We start from the raw sequence: 26786 nt of genomic DNA on the forward strand, positions 1-26786 counted from the left end.
AATGGTTAAGAAGGATGGTTTATTGGCTTCAATTCCCCAGCTGATGTTCAACACTTTATTTAGTTCTCATTTGGATTTTAAACATTTGCTTGACAAATAATTTTACATCAATTTCCATTTCTTTGGAAAGCTCCCACATGTAATTTATTTTTAACATCTCTGAAGAGCAGAATTAATGATTTCTGCTAGGAATTAATGATTTCCCAGCTGTTGCTCCAGATCATGTAGGGTAGAGGAGGTTGAATACTGCTACAAGGAAAGGCATCTGTATTGTTTCAAAACGTCAGGATGGTACGGATACTGCAATAGGAAAGAAGAGACATCGTGTTAACATTTAGACAACCCACATGCTTCCATGTGAGAGTCCAAGGAGCATTTGAGGTGTCTTAGTGAAAATCTGTCTGTGTTCTCAGCCACTCCACTCCCATCCCTATGCATCTGGGTCAAGTTAAGTAAAGGGAAGTTCATGTTTTTTGGTTTTCTCTTGTGTTTTCCTCAATCTTAAGCTCACTCACAACCTCCTGAATACGCCTGTCATTTATATTTCAGTTCTACATTAGCATCTTCAAAAAATCGCTTGCCTACATTCCTGGCAAAATAAGGAATATAAAGCAATAATAGATAATAACATGCAATAAGTTTTTGCTATTTGTCACATGCTTCATGCATTTTTTTCACTTAAATCTCAACCTAAACAATGACACTAGGAAGTTGAAAAACTGAGGCTTAGAAAGATTTGTCACTTGCTCTGGTCACACATCTAGTATAGGGTGTTGGGATTCAAACCCAAATACAAATTTGCACAAATTATAAGATGATAGATATCTTGCCTGAAAGAACTGATAATTTAATAAAGTTAGGACTATGTTGGAGGTTTAATAGATCTTTGAATCAGAGATGTTTAAGGATTCTTACAAGTAGAGAATAAAATTGATTCGTATTAATTCTAAGATACTTCATTCTTGTGAATATTAGAAACATACACTTTACATTAGAATTAATGCCCTTTCTATAAACCAACTTTTGTTGAATACGTTTAAGAAAAGATGATCTTTGAGACTGAGAATTTATATATATATATATATATATAGTGTGTGTGTATGTGGTGTGCATATGTATATACACATAATAAGAAAAATATATACACATAATTTAGAGAATACAGGACAGAAGAAGCTGGTAAAAAATCTGTAATCTTACAACCTCAGAGTAATCATGGTCAATGTTTTCTGGAATTCTATCAACATTTTCTAGACACAGATACATTTTTTACTGTCTTTTTTGAAAATTTGGGATCATCTTATAAATACAATTTATATGATTTACTTTATGAGTTTAAAATTACATTATAAGAATTTTCCAATGAAGTCTTTTATTCATGTCTAACAGTTGGTTGGAATTTATTAAATCATATTCTTAATGTTGTACTTTTTGAATGTTTCTAAATATTGATATTACAGCTAACAAGTAAACATGCTTAAACATATATGTATGTTTGAGTTGATTATTTCTATAGAATAGATCTCTAGAAATGGTATTGCTGGGACAAAGGATCTAGGTTTTTTTGGAGGTTTCTGATACAAATTACCAAATTGCTTTCCCAAAAGGATGTATCAATTACTATTGAAAGTATATGAAAGTGCCCAAGTCACCTTACTCTTACCAATATTGATTATCACAATTTTCAATCTTTGCTTACTGATAAGATTTATTTTATTTACATATGCATATTACTATATGACATTCTTGTAAAGTGAATTTAGGCATGCTTCATGACTTCTTTTGTTGCTCACCACTGTCCTCTGGTTTTGGTCATCTATATTTGCCATCATCTTATCAATTCTATGATGACGATGGTGATGTCAATGATAATAATGATGACAGTGATAATTAACCTTTGATGAATACTGTTTTCCATATATATATATATATGCACTCTTGAGGGGCAGTGTGGTTAAATAGAAAGTGAATAGATTTGCTAACAAGATCTTCCTTCGAATTCTGGCTCCTCTTCTTACCACCTGATGATTTTGACCAAGTCATGCCTTCTCTGCTTCTTAGTTTTCTCTTCTCTAAGATAGTGAGATTGAGACTGACACTGAGCATTGTTTGCGAATCACATGAGAAAATGCAGGCAAGACACTTAGTAGAACAGCTGGTGCTCTGTGGGTGCTAGTTTCCTTCCTTACTCAAGAATATTTGTCGGATAAAGTATCTAGTATGATAGTTTTGTGAGTGCCAAAGAAACACTATTTAAAGTTGAAAACCTCATGAAAATAAATGTTGGATAGCAGAAAAATCTCAGACTCTGGAGCTAGAAGGCAGAGGTTAGATATAACTGCCTGTTTCCAGTTATGCTTCATATAAACGCATGTGACAAAGTTCATTATATTAGGTGATTGTAAGTGTAAATGTTAGAGATAGGAAATAGAATTGGCTTATTTTTCTAAGACTTGGAGAAAATGTAAGACAAACATTTAAAATAGGGTTTAGTACCTTTTACAACAACTTTTCTTTGTAAAATTTTTTTTCTAAACTGCAAAAAAAAAAAAAAAAAAAAAGAAAAAAGAAAAGAAAAAGGAAAATCTAGTAATATCTACTTAGAAATCAATCCTAATGTAGTTCCACCTACTCCCATAATGAATATCCTGAGGATGTCCTGAAAATAATTTTAATATACAACCATTAGATGTCACACTTATTAGGTGACAGGCAGAGGTGTCAGTGAATCCATGTTATAATTATGGTTGTTAAAACTTATTTTTTGGGGGGGTGGGGGCCAAGGTGAGTGTTATTTTTTAAAGAAGGCTGAATGACTCTGATCATTCAGATATGGGGTAATCAACATAATTTCACTTCAGCAGAATAGGAAGTGTAAAGTAACTGTTTTTAGCTTCTCACCATATTACCTTACATGTGCTCCATGCAAAGATTGAACTGGCAATGGAAAACCAAAGCACTAATTTTTTCTCATCCTTCCACGTTTACATTCTCTGCCAGACACCCCACTACTGTAGAATACAAAGCAAAACAACAACAAAAAATAACTTAAAATCTACCTCTTTCCAGAGCGAAGCAGGTCAAATCCTTCATTTATTTTTTCAAAAGGTAAGACATTTGTTATTAATGCATCCAGTGAAAACTTCTTAGCCATAAAGTCAGACACAAGCTTGGGGACAGATTCTTTACTCTTAAAGCCTGAAAAGAAGAAAATATCATTGTTAGATTCAACCAAGGTAAGTAGGAGAACTGAAGAGAAGATTTTCCAAATAAATACAAGTTTAGAAAATGTACTGCTATAACTGAGGATAATAAGAGATAGAGTACTTCAATATGCTTTTACAGTGCTTTGACTTAAAAAAAAATCACAGATAAACAAGGGTCCTTAGTTATTCTCTCTCTCACAGAGAAATTATAGGACAGATGTTATGCCCAAGGTTAAGGAGCAAATTTATTAGTTGTCTAGATTTGTGTGTAGAGATGATTTATCGTTATAGATTTCCACCGCCTACTTGAAATGTCCTTGCCTTATGCAGTCACAAGTACAAAAAGGGGGGAGATGAAAGTCCTGGTTGATAGCGACATGAGAAAAGTCTATCTTGGGGCTGGGCATGGTGGCTGATGCCTGTAATCCCAGCACGAACACATTGGGAGGCCAAGGTGGGCAACTTATTTGAGTTCAAGAGTTCGAGACCAACGTGGCCAGCATAGTGAAACCTCATCTCTTCAAAAAAAAAAAAAAAAAAAAAAAAAGAAAAGAAAAGTTCTGCATTATTGGAGACTATAGATACAAAATAAACTTTAATTTATTTTTAATTTCATTGCTTTTCAAAACCTTGCCTTGTCACTCACAAAAGGAGAGAAATTCTTAGGTTAATGAGAATTTGGCTCTGAAGCCTAACTACGTACCTCCAAAAATAGCTCCTTTCCAGGTGCGTCCAGTCAGTAGCAGCACAGGGTTTATTGAGAGGTTCTGGGAATCAGGAGGTACCCCTACGATGACACTTGTGCCACATGCCTCATGACAACATAACAGGGAAGCCATCTGGAATAAAGTGAATATTTAGCATCCTTAACGTGGAGTGGCATAGTTCCTACCCATAATGCACAATGTCATGTAATAGGCTTAGCTGGATTGTGACTGTGTAGAGGGAAGAGATCATGTCCTTTGCTCCTTCATTCCCCCTTTCTTCATATAGGATAGTGCTGTGGATGTAGGAAATACCCAGAAAATGGTTTTTGAATGAAAGCATGGATGAATAAACTGGTGTGCACTTAGTTCTTCCTAATAAAGGAATAAAGAGGCAAACATCATTACAAACATTTTAAGTCCTGTTCCTTGTACAAGTGTACATCATTCTTAGGCAATCTGTGAGTTGGTTCATTTTTCATTGATTTATTTCATAGGTATTTTGAACCCAATACTTTCAATCAGATATTTTGATGGTGAACAAGATAAATGAGTATATCACCAAAATTAGTCTCTTGTCCACTTGATAGACTTCCTTTTTAACAGATTCCTATTTTACTGTCCATTTCTCAAGTGGACATGTTTTAAACAATGTTTTTACCTCCCCAAATGTATATTGGTTTTACATTAAATTACATTGATTATTTGGGAACCTCAAAAGACAGTTCAGAATATCTTTTCCAGTCAGCTTTTGGAACATGTTTTGTAGTTAGAAAATGGTTTAGGATCCCTCTAGGTATATAATGATTAGTTCTTTGATTTTGGATTCTGACCTTTGGGAGACCACACATCCTCAGAACATGTGGCTGTCAGACATTTGGTGTCCTGAGAAAAGGTACACTCCAGTTCCACATGAGAAAATGGAGAGAGATATAGAAAAAGAGCACAAGGAGAAAAGCTATAGACCTGGAAAACACTGGATTCTCTTGACACTTTATTCCTCTGTGGCATTTGTTCCAGGTCAAGGCTGGTGGGATCTTTGATCTCAGGGTGCTGCTCCCTGTTACCCACACTGCTGAACCTTCTAGAGAACCTCAGCAATGGAAACTTGTTGGTTTCTGGAGACTTTTTGAGTAGGATTCTAGATAATTCTGGGTAGGTAAAATATAGCTAGAAATGTGTTTCCCATTGCCTTTGGTATTTGTAACTGTTTGAAAGTAATATAATAATTCAAAGATGATGTAAGCACTGCAAGATTGGAAATAGTATTTCATATCAATAATGCCAACTGAGGCTCAGCATGGTTGCTCATGTCTATACTCAGCATTTTTGGAGGCTGAGGTAGGTGACTCGCTTAAGCCCAGGAGGTTAGGGCTGCAGCGAGCTATAAAAATGTCACTGCACTCCAGCCTGGGTGACAGAGTGACACCCTGCCTCAAAAAAAAAAAAAAAAAAAAAGCGGGGGTTGGGGGGCAGCTGACACTTATTGGGAGCTTACCACATGATGGGTTGTACTGTGCAAAGTATTTTACATGCATTGTCTCATGTCTTTCATAAAAGATGCCATGAGATACATAGCACTTAACTTTTGCAGGTGGTAAAATCTGTTGACTTTTTAAAGTATTCAGTCCAAGTAGTATTGGGTACTAGTTTTGTGCCAGGCACTGTCCAGTTTCTGTGATAAAATACAGCAATGCATTAAAGCATTGACTTTCCTTAGGGCATATTTTCTGTTAATAAGATAATAGTTGGTCTAAAATTGCTCATTTCTTTTGACCGAAGAATACTATGTAAAGAAGTTTGTAATTCATTAAGGGCATATACAAAATTGTTAAAATATTTTTGTTAAGAGTATTAAAAAAAACTTTTTAACTTTTAATTTGAGAAGAGGATTTGTATTATTTATATATAAGTTTGCATTTTAAACTAAAATAAAGTATATCTGTAGTGACTATGTTAAGAAAAGCCCTTTATCTTTTCTCAAGATGAAATATGACTTGAGACAAGTTTGCTTAGCTGATCGAATGGAAGATTTCTCATAACAATAAATTAAATAAGCCAGGTAACAAAAAGATGATGGGAAATTTCCATTCATAATTAACAATATCCTTTATACATAATACGTATATTCTACTGCCTAAATGCATCCTCCAGGTTGCAGAGGCAGAAATCTCAGGGCATATCATGGTACATACCATGGTATCAAGCCGACCGATGACTTCAAATGAAAAATCCACACCTCCGTCAGTCATTTCCTTTAGCACCTCCTGGATGGGTTTCTTGTAGTCTTGAGGGTTGATGCATTCAGTGGCACCCAACTCTTTGGCCTTTGCAAATTTGTCCTTGTTGATGTCCACCGCAATGATTCTGGCTGCTCCAGCTGCTTTACAGCCCATAACAGCAGATAGGCCGACCCCTCCCAGGCCAAACACAGCACAGGTAGAGCCTGGGGTGACCTATATTTTCAGAAAATGCAAAAAATGAATTATGTTTGTTAAAAATTGCTTAAGCTTTATACAGTGTCATGTCTTGTGTGTTAACAAGAGATACTCAGACTCTTCTGTCCAATATGTTATCGAAACCTGTTTTGGCTTGAGATGCTTCATGTTTAAATTCAAGGGGATGAACTATTGAGTGGTTCTGAAACTGCTGCGTATTAAATTCATCTGGGGAGCTTTAAAAATATCCCACAGTCCAGATCATAGACCATGCCAATTAAATGAGAATCTCTGCAGGTGGAACTCAGTCCCCAGGGGGACTGGATGATCTTTGAGATCCAGATGGCAGTGATTACAATCTTGTAGGGACTGTCGATTGCTGAAATCCCTTAATAACCAGCTTCAGTATCTCATACATACACCAAGGCAATATTTGGAAAATAAAATAAGTGGAAAAGGCTACACCAGGAGACCGAAAAATATTCCACTTAAACTCTCAATAGTTAACTCTTTTGTACATTATTGTTCAGTAGTCGTGACCAGTATATCCCTGCTTTAAAAAATATACTTGTGAACACAGCAATGAAACATTAGTCTATATTTAATAATAAATAAAATCTATTTTTTAATTTTACATTAAGTTCTAGGGTACATGTGCACAACGTGCAGGTTTGTTACATATGTATACTTGTGCCATGTTGGTGTGCTGCACCCATTAACTAGTCATTTACATTAGGTATATCTCCTAATGCTATCCCTCCCCTCCTCCCCCCACCCCACAATAGGACCCGGTGTGTGATGCTCCCCTTCCTGTGTCTAAGTGATCTCATTGTTCAATTCTCACCTATGAGTGAGAACATGCAGTACTTGGTTTTCTGTTCTTGCGATAGTTTGCTGAGAATGATGGTTTCCAGCTGCATCCATGTCCCTACAAAGGACACAAACTCATCCATTTTTATGGCTGCATAGTATCCCATGGTGTATATGTGCCACATTTTCTTAATCCAGTCTGTCACTGATGGACATTTGGGTTGATTCCAAGTCTATGTTATTGTAAATAGTGCCGCAGTAAACATACGTGTGCATGTGTCTTTATAGCAGCATGATTTATAATCCTTTTGGTATATTCCCAGTAATGGGATGGCTGGGTCATATGGTACTTCTAGTTCTAGATCCTTGAGGAATCGCCATACTGTTTTCCATAATGGTTGAACTAGTTTACAGTCCAACCAATAGTGTAGAAGTGTTCCTATTTCTCCACATCCTCTCCAGCACCTGCTGTTTCCTGATGTTTTAATGAATGCCATTCTAACTGGTGTGAGATGGTATCTCATTGTGGTTTTGATTTGCATTTCTCTGATGGCCAGTGATGATGAGCATTTTTTCATGTGTCTGTTGGCTGTATGAATGTCTTCTTTTGTGAAGTGTCTGTTCATATCCTTTGCCCACTTTTTGATGGGGTTGTTTGATTTTTCTTATAAATTTCATTGAGTTCTTTATAGGTTTTGGATATTAGCCCTTTGTCTGATGAGTAGATTGCAAAACTTTTCTCCCGTTCTGTAGATTGCCTGTTCACTCTGATGGTAGTTTCTTTTGCTGTGCAGAAGTTCTTTAGTTTAATTAGATCCCATTTGTCAATTTTGGCTTTTGTTTCTGTCGCTTTTGGTGTTTTAGACATGAAGTCCTTGCCCATGCCTATGTCCTGGATGGTATTATCTAGGTTTTCTTCTAGGATTTTTATGGTTTAAAGCCTCTCATTTAAGTCTCTAATCCATCTTGAATTAATTTTCGTATAAGGAGTAAGGAAAGGATCCAGTTTCAGCTTTCTACTTATGGCTAGCCAATTTTCCCAGCACCATTTATTAAATAGGGAATCCTTTCCCCATTTCTTGTTTTTGTCAGGTTTGTCAAAGATCAGATGGCTGTAGATGTGTGGTATTACTTCTGAGAGCTCTGTTCTGTTCCAGTGGTCTATATCTCTGTTTTCATACCAGTACCATGCTGCTTTGGTTACCGTAGCCTTGTAGTATAGTTTGAAATCAGGTAGCGTGATGCCTCCAGCTTTGTTCTTTTGATTTAGGATGGTCTTGGTAATGTGGGGTCTTTTTTGGTTCCATATGAACTTTAAAGCAGTTTTTTCCAATTCTGTGAAGAAAGTCATTGGTAGCTTAATGGGGATGGGATTGAATCTACAAATTACCTTGGGCAGTATGGCCATTTTCACAATATTGATTCTTCCTATCCATGAACACGGTGTGTTCTTCCATTTGTTTGTGTCCTCTTTGATTTCACTGAGCAGTGGTTTGTAGTTCTCCTTGAAGAGGTCCTTTACATCCCTTGTAAGTTAGATTCCTAGGTATTTTATTCTCTTTGAAGTTATTGTGAATGGGAGTTCATTCATGATTTGGCTCTCTGTTTGTCTGTTACTGGTGTACAAGAATGCTTGTGATTTTTGCACATTAATTTTGTATCCTGAGACTTTGCTGAAGTTTCTTATCAGCTTAAGGAGATTTGGGGCTGAGACAATAGGATTTTCTAAATATACAATCATGTCATCTGCAAACAGGGACAATTTGACTTCTTTTCCTCACCGACTACCCTTTATTTCTTTCTCTTGCCTGATTGCCCTAGCCAGAACTTCCAACACTATGTTGAATAGGAGTGGTGAGAGAGGGCATCCCTGTCTTATGCCAGTTTTCAAAGGGAATGCTTCCAGTTTTTGCCCATTCAGTATGATATTGGTTGTGGGTTTGTCATAAAGAGCTCTTATTATTTTGAGATACATTCCATCAATACTGAATTTATTGAGCGTTTTTAGCATGAAGGGCTGTTGAATTTTGTCAAAAGCCTTTTCTGCATCTATTGAGATAATCATGTGGTTTTTGTCTTTGGTTCTGTTTATATGCTGGAGTACATTTATTGATTTGCGTATGTTGAACCAGCCTTGCATCCCAGGGATGAAGCCCACTTGATCATGGTGGATAAGCTTTTTGATGTGCTGCTGGATCTGGTTTGCCAGTATTTTATTGAGGATTTTTGCATTGATGTTCATCAGGGATATTGGTCTAAAATTCTCGTTTTTTGTTGTGTCTCTGCCAGGCTTTGGTATCAGGATGATGTTGGCTTCATAAAATGAGTTAGGGAAGATTCCCTCTTTTTCTATTGATTGAAATAGTTTCAGAAGGAATGGTACCAACTCCTCCTTGTACTTCTGGTAGAATTCGGCATGAATCTGTCTGGTCCTGGACTTTTTTTGGTTGCTAGGCTATTAATTATTGCCTCAATTTCAGAGCCTGCTATTGGTCTATTCAGGGATTCAACATCTTCCTGGTTTAGTCTTGGGAGAGTGTAAGTGTCCAGGAAATTATCCATTTCTTCTAGGTTTTCTAGCTTATTTGCGTAGAGGTGTTTATAGTATTCTCTGATGGTAGTTTATATTTCTGTGGGGTTGCTGGCGATATCCCCTTTATCATTTTTTATTGCATCCCTTTGATTCTTCTCCCTTTTCTTCTTTATTAGTCTTGCTAGTGGTCTATCAATTTTGTTGATCTTTTCAAAAAACCAACTCCTGGATTCATTGATTTTTTGGAGGGTTTTTTGTGTCTCTATCTCCTTCAGTTCTGCTCTGATCTTAGTTATTTCTTGCCTTCTACTAGCTTTTGAATGTGTTTGCTCTTGCTTCTCTAGTTCTTTTAATTGTGATGTTAGAGTGTCAATTTTAGATCTTTCCAGCTTTCTCTTGTGGGCATTTAGTGCTATAAATTTCCCTCTACACCCTGCTTTAAATGTGTCCCAGAGATTCTGGTGTGTTGTATCTTTTTTCTCATTGGTTTCAAAGAACATCTTTATTTCTGCCTTCATTTTGTTATGTACCCAGTAGTCATTCAGGAGCAGGTTGTTCAGATTACATGTAGTTGTGTGGTTTTGATTGAGTTTCTTAGTCGTGAATTCTAGTTTAATTACACTGTGGTCTGAGAGACAGATTGTTGTAATTTCTGTTCTTGTACATTTGCTGAAGAGTGCTTTACTTCCAACTATGTGGTCAATTTTGGAATAAGTGTGATGTGGTGCTGAGAAGAATGTATATTCTGTTGATTTTGAGTAGAGAGTTCTGTAGATGTCTATTAGGTCCGCTTGGTGCAGAGATGAGTTCAATTCCTAGATATCCTTGTTAACTTTCTGTCTCGTTGATCTGTCTAATGTTGATAGTGGGGTGTTAAAGTCTCCTGTTATTATTGTATGGGAGTCTAAGTCTCTTTGTAAGTCTCAAAGGACTTGCTTTATGAATCTGGGTGCTCCTGTATTGGGTACATGTATATTTAGGATAGTTAGTTCTTCCTGATGAATTGATCCCTTTACCATTATGTAATGGCCTTTTTTGTCTCTTTTGATCTTTGATGGTTTAAAGTCTCTTTTATCACAGACTAAGATTGCAACCCCTGCTTTTTTTTGTTTTCCATTTGCTTGGTAGATCTTCCTCCATCCCTTTATTTTGAGCCTATGTATGTCTCTGCATGTGAGATGGGTCTCCTGAATACAGCAAACTGATGGGTCTTGACTCTTTATCCAGTTTGCCAGTCTGTGTCTTTTAATTGGAACATTTAGTCCATTTACATTTAAGGTTAATATTGTTATGTGTGAACTTGTTCTTGCCATTATGATATTAACTGGTTATTTTGCTCGTTAGTTGATGCAGTTTCTTCCTAGCATCGATGGTCTTTACATTTTGGCATGTTTTTGCAATGACTGGTACCTGTTGTTCCTTTCCATGTTTAGTGCTTCCTTCAGGGTCTCTTGTAAGGCAGGCCTGGTGTTGACAAAATCTCTAAGCATTTGCTTATCTGTAAAGGATTTTATTTCTCCTTCACTGATGAAACTTAGTTTGGCTGGATATGAAATTCTGGGTTGAAAATTCTTTTCTTTAAGAATGTTGAATATTGGCCCCCACTCTCTTCTGGCTTGTAGAGTTTCTGCTGAGAGATCTGCTGTTAGTCTAATGGACTTCCCTTTGTGTATAACCCGACCTTTCTCTCTGCTGCCCTTAATATTTTTTCCTTCATTTCAGCTTTGGGGAATCTGACAATTATGTGTCTTGGAGTTGCTTTTCTTGAGGAGTATCTTTGTGGAGTTCTCTGTATTTCCTGAATTTGGAAGTTGGCCTGCCTTACTAGGTTGGGGAAGTTCTCCTGGATGATATCCTCCTTGGCTCCATTTTCCCTGTCACTTTCAGACACACCAATCAGACGTAGTTTTGGTCTTTTCACATAATCCCATACTTCTTGGAGGCTTTGTTCATTTCTTTTTACTCTTTTTTCTTTTGGTTTCTCTTCTCGCTTCATTTCATTCACTTGATCTTCAATCACTGATACCCTTTCTTCCAGTTGATCCAGTCAGTTACTGAAGCTTGTGCATTTGTCATGTATTTCTCGTGTTATAGTTTTCATCTCTATCAGTTCTTTTAAGGTCTTCTCTGCATTGATTATTCTAGTTATCCATTCATCCATTCTTTTTTCAAGGTTTTTAGTTTCTTTGCACTGGTTACATAGTTCCTCCTTTAGCTCTGAGAAGTTTGATGGACTGAAGCCTTCTCTCATCTCGTCAAAGTCATTCTCCGTCCAGCTTTGATCCGTTGCTGGTGATGAGCTGTGTTCCTTTGGAGGGGGAGATGCACTCTGATTTTTTGAATTTCCAGCTTTTCTGCCCTGCTTTTTCCCCATCTTTGTGGTTTTATCTGCCTTTGGTCTTTGATGATGGTGACATACTGATGGGGTTCTGGTGTGGGTGTCCTTTCTGTTTGTTAGTTTTCCTTCTAACAGTCAGGACCCTCAGCTGTAGGTCTGTTGGAGTTTGCTTGAGGTCCACTCCAGACGCTGTTTGCCTGGGTATCAGCAGCAGAGGCTGCAGAAGATAGAATATTGCTGAACAGCGAGTGCTGCTGTCTGATTTTTGCTCTGGAAGGTTCGTCTCAGGGGTGTACCGCACCGTGTGAGGTGTGAGGTGTCAGTCTGCACCTAGTGGGGGATGTCTCCCAGTTAGGCTACTCAGGGGTCAGGGACCCACTTGAGCAGGCAATCTATCCATTCTCAGATCTCAACCTCCGTGCTGGGAGATCCACTGCTCTCTTCGAAGCTGTCAGACAGGGGCATTTACCTCTGCCAAGGTTTCTTGTGCTTTTTGTTTAGTTATGCCCTGTCCCCAGAGGAGGAGTCTACAGAGACAGGCAGGCCTCCTTGAACTGCAGTGGGCTCCACCCAATTCGAGCTTGCTGGCAGCTTTGTTTACCCACTAAAGCCTCAGCAATGGCGGGTGCCCCTCCCCCAGCCTTGCTGCTGCCTTGCAGTTAGATCTCAGACTGCTGTGCTCGCAATGAGGGAGGCTTTGTGGGCATGGGACCCTCTGGGCCAGGTGTGGGATATAATCTCCTGGTGTGCCATTTGCTAAGACCCTTGGTAAAGTGCAGTATTAGGGTGGGAGTTAACCAATATTCCAGGTGTTGTGTGTCTCAGTTTCCCTTGGCTAGGAAAAGGGATTCCCTTCCCCCTTGTGCTTCCCAGGTGAGGCAATGCCTCACCCTGCTTCAGCTCTCACTGGTCGAGCTGCACCAGCTGACCAGCACCGATTGTCCAGCACTCACCAGTGAGATGAACCTAGTACCTCAGTTGAAAATTCAGAAATCACCTGTCTTCTGTGTCACTCACACTGGGAGCTGGAGGCTGGAGCTGTTCCTATTTGGCCATCTTGGGCAAGCCCCCCCAAATAAAATCTATTGTTATGAGTATCCTCAGCTTCTTTTCTTGGGTAGGCTCACTTACACTACCCATTAAAATAGATGAGGTAATTGAACAAGGGAGTAAGTGCTAAAGTCACTGAAATTTGGAAAAGATGTCCTCTAAATTGTTTAAATTGGCTAGCAGTTATTTATTAAACCTAGTCTCCCATAGTCAGCCTTTGTTTTGGTAACATGCTATTCCTGTTCCATATAATCTCATTCTCATATTCCCTTAAGGCTATTTCACTCATTCATTCAGCAGGTGTTATGCAATACTATGAGGGACAACACCACTTTCTACCTTACTTAGAAAAATACAAGGCTTGTTTGTGACTGTGGTTTAAAAGTGCTAACAATTATGGATTGTGAGGATTCCTGGAGCAAGATGACTGAATAGGAACAGCTCTAGTCTCCAGCTCCCAGTGCAAGCAACACAGAAGACAGGTGATTTCTGCATTTTCAACTGAGGAACGCAGCTCATCGCCAGCAACAGATCAAAGCTGGATGGAGAATGACTTTGACGAGATGAGAGAAGAAGGCTCCAGTCCATCAAACTTCTCAGAGCTAAAGGAGGAATTACATGCCCAGCACAAAGAAACTAAAAATCTTGAAAAAAGAGTGGAAGAATTGATAACTAGAATAATTAATGCAGAGAAGGCCATAAACGAACTGACAGAGATGAAAACCATGACACGAGAAATACGTGACAAATACACAAGCTTCAGTAACTGACTCAATCAACTGGAAGAAAGAGTATCAGCGATTGAAGATCAAATGAATGAAATGAAGCGAGAGGAGAAACCAAAAGAAAAAAGAGTAAAAAGAAATGAAGAAAGCCTGCAAGAAGTATGGGATTATGTAAAAAGACCAAATCTACGTCTGATTGCGGTGCCTGAAAATGAGGGGGAAAATGGAACCAAGTTGGAAAACACTCTTCAGGATATCATCCAGGAGAACTTCCCCAACCTAGTAGGGCAGGCCAAATTTCAAATTCAGGAAATACAGAGAATGCCACAAAGATACTCCTCGAAAAGAGCAACTCCAAGACACATAATTGCCAGATTCATCAAAGTTGAAATGAAGGAAAAAATCTTAAGGGCAGCAAGAGAGAAAGGTCGGGTTACCCACAAGGGGAAGCCCATCAGACTAACAGCAGATCTCTCGGCAGAAACACTACAAACCAGAAGAGAGTGGGGGCCAATATTCAACATTCTTAAAGAAAAGAATTTTCAACCCAGAATTTCATATCCAGCCAAACTAAGTTTCATCAGTGAAGGAGAAATAAAATCCTTTACAGATAAGCAAATGCTTAGAGATTTTGTCAACACCAGGCCTGCCTTACAAGAGACCCTGAAGGAAGCACTAAACATGGAAAGGAACAACAGGTACCAGTCATTGCAAAAGCATGCCAAAATGTAAAGACCATCGATGCTAGGAAGAAACTGCATCAACTAACGAGCAAAATAACCAGTTAATATCATAATGGCAAGAACAAGTTCACACATAACAATATTAACCTTAAATGTAAACGGACTAAATGTTCCAATTAAAAGACACAGACTGGCAAACTGGATAAAGAGTCAAGACCCATCAGTTTGCTGTATTCAGGAGACCCGTCTCATATGCAGAGACATACATAGGCTCAAAATAAAGGGATGGAGGAAGATCTACCAAGCAAATGGAGAACAAAAAAAAGCAGGGGTTGCAATCCTAGTCTCTGATGAAACAGACTATATCATCAAAGATCAAAAGAGACAAAAAAGGCCATTACATAATGGTAAAGGGATCAATTCAACAGGAAGAGCTAACTTTCCTAAATATCTATGCACTCAATACAGGAGCACCCAGATTCATAAAGCGAGTCCTTAGAGACTTACAAATAAACTTAGACTCTCATACAATAATAATGGGAGACTTCAACACCTCACTGTCAACCTTAGACAGATCAACGAGACAGAAAGTTAAGAAGGATATCCAGGAATTGAACTCATCTCTGCACCAAGCGGACCTAATAGACATCTACAGAACTCTCCACCCCAAATCAACAGAATATACATTCTTCTCAGCACCACATCACACTTATTCCAAAATTGACCACATAGTTGGAAGTAAAGCACTCCTCAGCAAATGTACAAGAACAGAAATCACAACAAACTGTCTCCAGACCACAGTGCAATCAAACTAAAACTCAGGACTAAGAAACTCAATCAAAACCGCTCAACTACATGGAAGCTGAACAAACTGCTCCTGAATGACTACTGGGTACATAACAAAATGAAGGCAGAAATAAAGATGTTCTTTGAAACCAATGAGAAAAAAGATACAACACACCAGAATCTCTGGGACACATTTAAAGCAGGGTGTAGAGGGAAATTTATAGCACTAAATGCCCACAAGAGAAAGCTGGAAAGATCTAAAATTGACACTCTAACATCACAATTAAAAGAACTAGAGAAGCAAGAGCAAACACATTCAAAAGCTAGTAGAAGGCAAGAAATAACTAAGATCAGAGCAGAACTGAAGGCGATAGAGACACAAAAAACCCTCCAAAAAATCAATGAATCCAGGAGTTGGTTTTTTGAAAAGATCAACAAAATTGATAGACCACTAGCAAGACTAATAAAGAAGAAAAGGGAGAAGAATCAAAGGGATGCAATAAAAAATGATAAAGGGGATATCGCCAGCAACCCCACAGAAATATAAACTACCATCAGAGAATACTATAAACACCTCTATGCAAATAAACTAGAAAATCTAGAAGAAATGGATAATTTCCTCGACACTACACTCTCCCAAGACTAAACCAATAAGAAGCTGAATCCCTGAATACAGCAATAGTAGGCTCTGTAATTGAGGCAATAATTAATAGCCTACCAACCAAAAAAAGTCCAGGATCAGATGGATTCACAGCTGAATTCTACCAGAGGTACAAGGAGGAGCTGGTACTATTCCTTCTGAAACGATTCTAATCAATAGGAAAAGAGGGAATCCTCCCTAACTCATTTTATGAGGCCAACATCATCCTGATACCAAAGCCTGGCAGAGACACAACAAAAAACGAGAATTTTAGACCAATATCCCTGATGAACATCAATGCAAAAATCCTCAATAAAATACTGGCAAACCAGATCCAGCAGCACATCAAAAAGCTTATCCACCATGATCAAGTGGGCTTCATCCCTGGGATGCAAGGCTGGTTCAACATACGCAAATCAATAAACGTAATCCAGCATATAAACAGAACCAAAGACAAAAACCACATGATTATCTCAATAGATGCAGAAAAGGCTTTTGACAAAATTCAACAGCCTTCATGCTAAAAACGCTCAATAAATTCAGTACTGATGGAACGTATCTCAAAATAATAAGAGCTCTTTATGACAAACCCACAACCAATATCATACTGAATGGGCAAAAACTGGAAGCATTCCCTTTGAAAACTGGCATAAGACAGGGATGCCCTCTCTCACCACTCCTATTCAACATAGTGTTGGAAGTTCTGGCTAGGGCAATCAGGCAAGAGAAAGAAATAAAGGGTAGTCGGTGAGGAAAAGAAGTCAAATTGTCCCTGTTTGCAGATGACATGATTGTATATTTAGAAAATCCTATTGTCTCAGCCCCAAATCTCCTTAAGCTGATAAGAAACTTCAGCGAAGTCTCAGGATACAAAATTAATGTGCAAAAATCACAAGCATTCTTGTACACCAGTAACAGACAAACAGAGAGCCAAATCATGAATGAACTTCCATTCACAATTGCTTCAAAGAGAATAAAATACCTAGGAATCTAACTTACAAGGGATGTAAAGGACTTCTTCAAGGAGAACTACAAACCACTGCTCAGTGAAATCAAAGAGGACACAAACAAATGGAAGAACATATCGTGCTCATGGATAGGAAGAATCAATATTGTGAAAATGGCCATACTGCCCAAGGTAATTTGTAGATTCAATGCAATCCCCATCAAGCTACCAATGGCTTTCTTCACAGGATTGGAAAAAACTGCTTTAAATTCATATGGAACCAAAAAAGAGCCTGCATTGCCAAGACCATCCTAAGTCAAAAGAACAAAGCTGGAGGCATCACGCTACCTGATTTCAAACTATACTACAAGGCTACAGTAACCAAAACAGCATGATACTGGTACCAAAACAGAGACATAGACCAATGGAAGAGAACAGAGTCCTCAGAAATAATACCACACATCTACAGCCATCTGATCTTTGACAAACCTGACAAAAACAAGAAATGGGGAAAGAATTCCCCATTTAATAAATGGTGCTGGGAAAATTGGCTAGCCATAAGTAGAAAGCTGAAACTGGATCCTTTCCTTACTCCTTATACGAAAATTAATTCAAGATGGATTAGAGACTTAAATGAGAGGCTTTAAACCATAAAAATCCTAGAAGAAAACCTAGGTAATAGCATCCAGGACATAGGCATGGGCAAGGACTTCATGTCTAAAACACCAAAAGCAACAGAAACAAAAGCCAAAATTGACAAATGGGATCTAATTAAACTAAAGAACTTCTGCACAGCAAAAGAAACTACCATCAGAGTGAACAGGCAACCTACAGAATGGGAGAAAAGTTTTGCAATCTACTCATTAGACAAAGGGCTAATATCCAGAACCTACAAAGAATCCAAACAAATTTATAAGAAAAAAACAAACAACCCCATCAAAAAGTGGGCAAAGGATATGAACAGACATTTCTCAAAAGAAGACATACATATAGCCAACAGACACATGAAAAAATGCTCATCATCACTGGCCATCAGAGAAATGCAAATCAAAACCACAATGAGATACCATCTCACACCAGTTAGAATGGCAATCATTAAAAAGTCAGGAAACAACAGGTACTGGAGAGGATGTGGAGAAATAGGAGCACTTTTACACTGTTGGTGGGATTGTAAACTAGTTCAACCATTATGGAAAACAGTATGGCAATTCCTCAAGGATCTAGAACTAGATGTACCATATGACCCAGCCATCCCACTACTGGGTATATACCCAAAGGATTATAAATCATTCTGCTATAAAGACACATGCACACGTATGTTTATTGCGGCACTATTCACAATAGCAAACACTGGGAATCAACCCAAATGTCCATCAGTGACAGACTGGATTAAGAAAATGTGGCACATATACACCATGGAATACTATGCAGCCATAAAAAAGGATGAGTTTGTGTCCTTTGTAGGGACATGGATGCAGCTGAGAACTGTCATTGTCAGCAAACTATCGCAAGAACAGAAAACCAAACACCACGTGTTCTCACTCATAGGTGGGAACTGAACAATGAGATCACCTGGACTCGGGAAGGGGAACATCACACACCGGAGCCTATCATGGGGAGAGAGGAGAGGGGAGGGATTGCATTGGGAGTTATACCTGATGTAAATGACGAGTTGATGGGTGCTGACGAGTTGATGGGTGCAGCACACCAACATGGCACAAGTATACATATGTAACAAACGTGCACATTATGCACATGTACCCTAGAACTTAAAGTATAATAATAATATAAATAAATAAATAAATAAATAAATAAATAATTATGGATTGTGATTTAAGATTCAGCAGGAGATTTGAGAAAGATATTTTAGTATTAGCTCTCATATTAAGCAGAAGTGAGTTTTTGGGCAAATATCTTTTTATCTCTCGATTTAGGTTTCATAAAATAAAGCATGCTATTAGATTTTCATACTACTCAGAGGAGGAGACTTTAAAGAACTTCTGCTTGAAATTTACCACTTCTAAAATATATGTGTGTGTTCATGTCTGGGAAGATAGTTTTAGCAGTGAAATGTCATAATGAGTGAATTACGCATCACTGAAGCTTCATTACTTTCCTTCTAAGAATCCACAGAGTGGGTAAGCCTTGGTGTGGAAGTGCATCAGGTGAGGTTTTGGACTCTACTGTTGCTCCTAATTCTGGGAGTAGAGGATCCACAGACTAGATGTTCCTCAAGGACAAACGCTTCATTTCATTTACTTTTGCTGTCAGAGCCTAGCAGAACCTATGGTGCCTGAGGCATGTATAGGTTCTAATTGTTGAATGCATTACTACATGAGTTAGTTCTCAGACCTAAAATTTTGTGATCCCATAAATAGCAAATTCGGAAGGAAAATTATTGAAAATGACATCTTTACATTTTCTTAACTCAACAACTTTTTATCTGCAATAAATTGGTGAAATTTCTAGACCGTGCTCTCAATTCTTTCTGGGTTGTTTTTCTACTCTTCATCGATACTTCAAATCTATAAAACTAATTTCTGATTCTTGCAAGAAATTGCTTCCCTTTTGGTTCCTGACAGTCTTCGTGTAATCGGTTTTCTCATCCATTTTCATTCCTACCTTGGCAACTTTGACTGCAGACCCATAGCCAGTTGAAAATCCACAGCCAATGAGGCAGACTTTCTCCAGGGGTGAAGCTGCATCAATTTTGGCCACTGCATTCTCATCCACCACCGTGTACTGGGAGAAGGTGCTGATGCCGAGGAAGTGGTGGATGGGCTTCCCCCTGCAGGTGAACCTCCTGGTGCCATCCTGCATGGTCCCCCGAGGATTGCTCAGACTGGGTAGTGCAATACACAGACACACAAAGGCATGAGACAGGAGCATAACTAATTTGCAAACTCAAAGTCTGTGCAAAGAAAGCATCAGAAACTCACTCATTTTTGAAGCAGTAGTTGCTTTCTGGGTTTTTACAAACTCTGCATTTTCCACACTGAGGAGTAAAGAGTGGGATGACTTTATCACCTGTAGAGGAATAAAACAAATTCTTCCTAAATTTCTATGGAGGAAATAATACAGCAAAACCTTAAAGCTCACATGTATAGATTAGAATCATGTGTCTGAATAGTTTCTAAGAAATAGGGTCTCATTCCCACAACTATGTCATTTGTCATTGCCTGCCAAGGCCTTGTTTTTTAGTCAGGTTTATAAGTGCCTGAAGAATCCTAAAGAGAAAATGCAAGTGTCGGAAACAAGATGGATTAACAAAATTCCATACAACGTATTAATAAACTTTTACGCAGTGCACTAATTTCTCCTGGAGGCTTTGCAAATATAATTCATGTAATCCTTGTCTAATTAAATCTTAATTAAATATTCTTATTATAATTATATATATAAATTTTAGTTAAAAGTCATCTATTTTAGTCCCAGTACATGTTGGGAAGATCTGGTATTTTGTAAGAGTTTGATTTACAACAAAAATGAGATTTTTAAAGTAGGTCTTGGCTTTTCAAAGTGACTAGGTTTATGTTTCTTATAAAATGAATGTTTTTAAAAATATCTTAGTTTTTTTTTTGGAAGAAAACAAACAAAAATAGGACAAAGAAGAATTACAGAAATTCTGAAAATTTCAACCCTCCACAATAAGTTAGGCACTTTTTTTTAGGATAAGAATTGACTTCCAAATGTTTTTAGCTGATAATTTGTGAATTATCCTTTTTTACTGTTATGGTGTGGGGAGGAGGGGTAAGAAATAGGCAGTCATTTTGTTATTAATCTATTTCTGAGTAAAGGAAATAGTAAGAGCTAAAACTCAAATTGGACAGTTTATTTTACTATTTTCTGTTCACAGTCTAAATTAGTATTTGGTAAGGGGACAGGTCTCATCTACTGGCTAAAGTGATTCTTTAAAGATAATTTTTATTTTTAATCACCTATGCTATCTATTTCACAAGACCAAGAAAAATGATTGGTGCATAATATTTTATGGGTAAAGTTTATACGAAAATGATGGTATGGAAATGTCCTACTTATTCATCCTTTACCTCTGAAATATTTATATTAATACATAAGATTATGGTAAAACAAGTATTGAAGATAAAATAATTAGTAATCTATAACCAGTCACATTTAAGCATGGCTGAAGGTAATAAGGCAGACATTGTTGATGGTGGATGGCTCCTGCTATGTTTCTTTGATTTCCTTTCAGCTAGTCAGTTTCATTGATTCCATGCTCAGGAAGGGAGACCACGTTGGAAGAGGAAATTGGTGAAGGGGCTACATAGGTCACCTAAGAAAAGGTCATATTTATTCAGCCGCAGCCATGTAGCCTCCATTTGGTGAACTCAGCACAGAGCAATGTCCATACTTATGTTTTTTTCCCTCCTCCCATTTCTAGTTTTTTGGGCCCTTACAGAAGACAGTGTTCAGCAACACTAACACGGAAGTTACTAGATTATGAATTCCACATTGGTAGGCACTGTCTCTTTTGATCCTCATATATCTCCAGGCTCTAACCTAGTGACTGGCATCTAGTAGACAGTCAGTACACAATGGTTGAAGGTTAGAATACATGCATGCCTGAAATCATACCTGCTTGAGTCAGGCAAGCAGAGAGGGAAGGAGGAAACTCCTGAAGTCCCGGCTGCCCTGTGACCTTGTGCAAGCCCTTTTGTCTTTCATTACCTTGGTTTCCTCATCCAGGCTGACTAATCTTGTGATGGTGAACCAAGGCTTGTTCCCTGAGTGTGAATCCTGTACCTGGTTTGACTGTAGTCACCCCTTCTCCAACACTCTCCACGATGCCAGCTGCCTCGTGGCCTAAAATCGCAGGAAGAGGGGTCACTAGGGTACCACTAACCACGTGGTCATCTGAACGACAGATTCCTACGGCCACCATCTACAGAATAAAGAGAAGATGTTTAGATTCGGAAAAGATTACGACTGTCAGATGGACTTAACAAACCCAGTTTTCTAAAATTATTATTCTAAAATATTTTCAAGGGTTTTACTGATAATCCCTACTATTCCCAAATATGAAAGATTCAGTTTATCTCCAACGTTATCCAGCCTAAAACCTTCCTCTTTCTCCCTTGAATTTAACAATTTAGAATAATCTGTGAAATAATTGATCCTAAAATATTTGTCTTGTATAATATAGAAGAATGCATAGTTAAAAGAAAAAGAAGTAGAAATTGCAAATTAACACCAAGAAAATATCTAACACAAATTGATTGTGAAGTCTTGATATATATCCCTTTGCATTTTTTTCTTTACAAACCTATAAATTTTTTTGTATTTTACTGGAATTATACTTCATATACTGTTTACTCACTTTAAAAAAATTTAACAATTTATATTTCTACTTTCCTTGACAAGAAAAGTAATTTTATTTTCTGGATAATTATAAAAAAAAAATCTCTTAGTGGATTTTGGATGCTTCTATTTTTAATATTTTCTGAATTTTTTAAACTTAAAATTAAATACAAATGGAAAAAATATTTCACCTTAATGCGAACTTCATGAGCCTTAGGAGGTGCAACCTCCACCTCCTCAATGGAAAAGGGTTTCTTTACCTCCCATAGCACAGCTGCTTTGCATTTGATTACCTAGAAAATCAAACAGAGAGATGGTGACAGTGTTTTCCCACTCTTGAAGTCAGAAATTGTGTCTTTTCATCTTTGTACATGCAACATTGAGTCCCATGTCTGGCACCTAATAAGTGTTGCATAGAAATGAAGTTCTCTGGTTTATAAAGAGAGTTAGAGTATCTTTTTAAAAAGCAATAACATAAGGAAAGAAAAACAGTTAAGTACAATAAGGCACTTAGATAAAATGGAATATCTTCATTTAGGCTATTCTTTTTTTTTTTTCTCCAAAGATGTTTAATCCTGATTATTTTCTAATACTGTCCTGAAAACACCTGTTTACCCACAACTATTGGCTGGTACATGTTCTAAGTCACCTTTACTTTGCTGACAGAGTCAGTGTCTGTCTAAAATACAGTGCTTTCTTCCTCAATTTTCTGCTTAGGCCAAAAGGATCTGACTCCATAAGAACAGTTATACATTTACCTTCCTGCTTAGGATGATGTCTCTTTCTCTTTCTATTTGCCTATTGCCCTCTTTTAATTTTCTCTCTCCACTTCTGTGTGTAACTTGTCTCAAACACCCATTTGAAACTTAGCTTTAGCAGCCTGTTTTGTCATCTAATTTATGTGCAGAGACTCCTTCTAGCTTGGATTTGAGCCCAAAATTACAGAGGTTAGAGTTGGTGGTATGTATGTGTGTGTGTGTGTGTGTGTGTGTGCGCGCGCGCGTGCATTCGGACCACACATATATATTTAAAAACTGGAGAAACTGTGTATTTGAGTTTCTAGCTAGCAAGCTTATCCACAGATGTCCTTAAAAATAAAAGCTGATCACGTATTTCCAGTGCTTAGCAGTGTACTGTAAAACCCATCTTTGTTGTGGTAAAGCATGTACAATTCACAAATCTCTTTCTACAGAGAATCAACATAATTGCAAATATAATAAAAATTGAAATTTCATCTTCTGCCAATTCATTTTCATTATTCATTTGTCAAGTCCTTCAACTTTACAGGATTTTCAATGTGATCTATGCCAAAATAAATATCAGAATACTTGGAAATAAAGTTCTAATAGTAGGAGTTCCTGATTGTCAGGTGCCTGTGATGTGACAGGTGCATTGTGGCTTGTGCTGAGTGAGTTACATGCATTATTTTTATTTTTAAAATTTATTTATTTTAAATTTCAATAGTTTTTGGTATTCAGGTGGTTTTTGATTACATGGATAAGTTCTTTAGTGGTGATTTCTGAGATTTGCTGCACCTGTCACCCGAGCAGTGTATACTGTACCCAATGTGTAGTCTTTTATCCCTAACCAAAGTCCACTATATCATTCTTATGCCTTTGCTTCCTCATAGCTTAGCTCCCACTTATAAGTGAGACCATATGGTACTTGGTTTTCCATTCCTGAGTTACTTCACTTAAAATAATGGCCTCCAGCTTCATCCAAGTGGCTGCAAAGGCCATTATTTTGTTCCATTTTATGGCTGAGTAGTATCTCATGGTGTACATATATCACATTCTCTTTATCCATTTGTTAGTTGATGGGCATTTAGGATGGTTCCATATTTTTGCAATTGCAAATTGTGCTGTTATAAATAACACCTCTCAACAGACAGAAAGTTAAAGAGAGAGAGAAAGAGACAGAGACAAAAAGGGAGTCAGAAAGAGAGAAAGAGAGAGACAGAGAGAAAAAGGGAGAGACAACGAGGGAGTCAGAGAGAAAGAAAGAAAGAAAGAAAGAGACAAAGTCAAAGAGAGAGAGGAAGAGACAGACAAAAAGGGAGTCAGAAAGAGAGAGACAAAGAAGAACTGAATTATCATAGTGAGATATTTTACTGTGTGATGCACTCCCAACACAACAAATGGCTGGAAATAGTTACACAGGTTTTTTTTTTAATTAGGCAATTAAAAATACCAGTTGATTATATTGAATGATGACATGCATTTCTGTGCACCTGTAAACACATTGAAAAAATAAATATAAACCTAAAAAGGATGCTACAAGGACAGTACTATTGAATTATTTGTCTTACTACATCTGAAATAATTGAGGATCAACTGACTCAATGATTGAATAATTTTCCTGAAGTCTCAAAGCTGGTTGTCCAGAGAATAAAGATCAGGCCGGGCGCGGTTGCTCACGCCTTTAATCCCAGCACTTTGGCAGGCCGAGGTGGGTGGATCATCTGAAGTCAGGAGCTGGAGACCCGACTGACCAACATGGTGAAACCCCGTCTACTAAAAATGCTAAAATTAGCCAAGTATGGCGGCGTGCGCCTGTAATCCCAGCTACTTGGGAGGCTGAGGCAGGAGAAATCACTTGAACCCGGGAGGCAGAGGTTGCAATGAGCTGAGATCACCCCACTGCACTCCAGCCTGGGCAATAGAAAGATACTCTGTCTCCAAACAAACAAACAAAAAAATTAATCTAGCCTCACATTTTCAGTACTCCGTGATAGTAAATATCAAAAAGTTAAATAGCAACAATAATAATAGTGGCTAATATTTATTGACTTATTTTTATTTACCAGGTACTATTCTAAGTGTTTTTCACTATTAATTTATTGAATTCTCACAAGTACCTTATGAAATAGACATTAGTATTGTCACAATTTAGGATCTGAAGAAAATAAAATGCAGGACACGTAAACATAAATGAAATGCTGTCAAAAAGCTAAGTTATTGATTTTGCACTCAAGAGGGGAGGATTAACTATTTCATCAGTTATAATTTTCATTAATATGATTGGTTTATACTTTTGCTCTATTAACTCATTATTTCTTTTAAGTAGAGTTTGTAAATGGTAAATTTAAATTTTCTTATTTCTAATTATTTTCTATGAGGAATGTAAATAGTAATCAATAATGAATGAAAATAAAGCAAAGTGAAATGGTGTAAGAACAGCACCAATGGGCCACTCATGTGATTTCCAACCAGTCTTATTGGTATGAACCTGTTTTGTTGCACAGCACAGAGATAAGCCTCAGAAACTTTAAACTGAATTTTCATAGTGAGATATTTTACTGTGTGATGCACTCCTAACACAACAAATGGCTGGAAATAGTTACACATTTTTTTTTTAATTAGGCAATTAAAAATACCAGTTGATTATATTGAATGATGACATGCATTTCTGTGCACCTGTAAACAGATCGAAAAAATAAATATAACTTTATAGAAGAAAAAAGCAAATATTTGTGTTCTGAGTGCTAATAAGTGATTCAAATTGTATTATTATTTTTCTGTAAGATCACATTGACTTTTATATAGGGGAAACACTGTTCCATAAGATTTATGTGGAAATTGCCTGAATTGTGTCATAATGGGCCCCCTTTAAATGGAATTTGTGTGTGATGTCTTGCTTAACCTTGATGATTCTAATGCTGTGAGATCAATGAGTATTTTGTAAGATATTTTACAGTAAGGTTAAAAGGATATTTCAAAATTTTCTGAATTAAATTCCTCTCATAAAAGTTATGTCAGACTTAACTTTCTTGTGTTCATAAAAAATATGAATACAAGTAATAACACATTTAAATTATGGTTTCTTAATATAAAGATAACTTCTGATTAAAGACTTTTCTAACTGTAGATTTACAAATCAGTCATGATTAGCTTGGAATAAACTATCACTTTACTGCAAATTTATTTAATGTAGGAAGTAAAGACTTAATAGATACAGATTCTATATATTCTTTTTGAAGGTGCTTAGGCATAGCTTATTTCCACTGTAGTTCAGTATACATTATATATTATAGCATATATTGCATATCATATTTCAGTGTATCATTTCTAATTTAGATATGAATTTTAAATTATTCATCAGATACTGTATTCCTTTATTTGTTATATTAAAGAGAATATATTACCAACAGTAATATATTTTTTGCTTACTTTTCCTGCGGTGCTCATGTTGATTCTGTCTTCTTTGCAGAACAGGAGACTGGTGAGTACTTGTGGATCTCTTCTCTGCTTGAGAGCACAAAGCAGGTATATTGCGCAAGTATTTATTTTGTTTGCTCGTATAACACCCAATTCCAACACCACACATGATCTAGGTTTTTAAGCCACACCCATCATATTCTTCTCAGACTATCAAATCATAAAGAAATGGGCACTTATCCAGCACTCAAAACCTTGACTTTTCCAATTTCAGATAAGATTTGGCTTTCATTTGGTTAAATATTAAGTTAAAATGATAAATTTTAATTACTTTCTCTCTTCCTTACTCTCTTTCTGCTCAAATTCCTGCTTCTCTTCTCTCAAACTCACAGGGGTCATTCAGAGATCTGTTTTCCCTTTGGGCTCATTCAGAGTTCTGTTTTCCTTTTGT

At 37.2% G+C, this 26786-nt stretch overlaps 1 protein-coding gene across 1 annotated transcript; it reads right to left on the reverse strand.

Annotated features, from left to right (window-relative positions):
* On the reverse strand, positions 1–26540 carry LOC103236010 (alcohol dehydrogenase 1C). The gene is made up of 9 exons (XM_007999337.3): positions 26348–26540; positions 22370–22471; positions 21624–21762; positions 19799–19886; positions 19482–19701; positions 6106–6366; positions 3910–4045; positions 3060–3198; positions 1–300 (listed from the first exon to the last, which is right to left on the reverse strand). The coding sequence occupies exons 1-9, from the start codon at positions 26363–26365 to the stop codon at positions 276–278; spliced, it is 1128 nt and encodes a 375-aa protein (XP_007997528.1). The 5' UTR covers positions 26366–26540; the 3' UTR covers positions 1–275.
* Between the last annotated feature and the right edge of the window lie 246 nt (positions 26541–26786).

Source organism: Chlorocebus sabaeus, chromosome 7 (assembly GCF_047675955.1).
Source record: "Chlorocebus sabaeus isolate Y175 chromosome 7, mChlSab1.0.hap1, whole genome shotgun sequence".
NCBI lineage: Eukaryota > Metazoa > Chordata > Mammalia > Primates > Cercopithecidae > Chlorocebus > Chlorocebus sabaeus.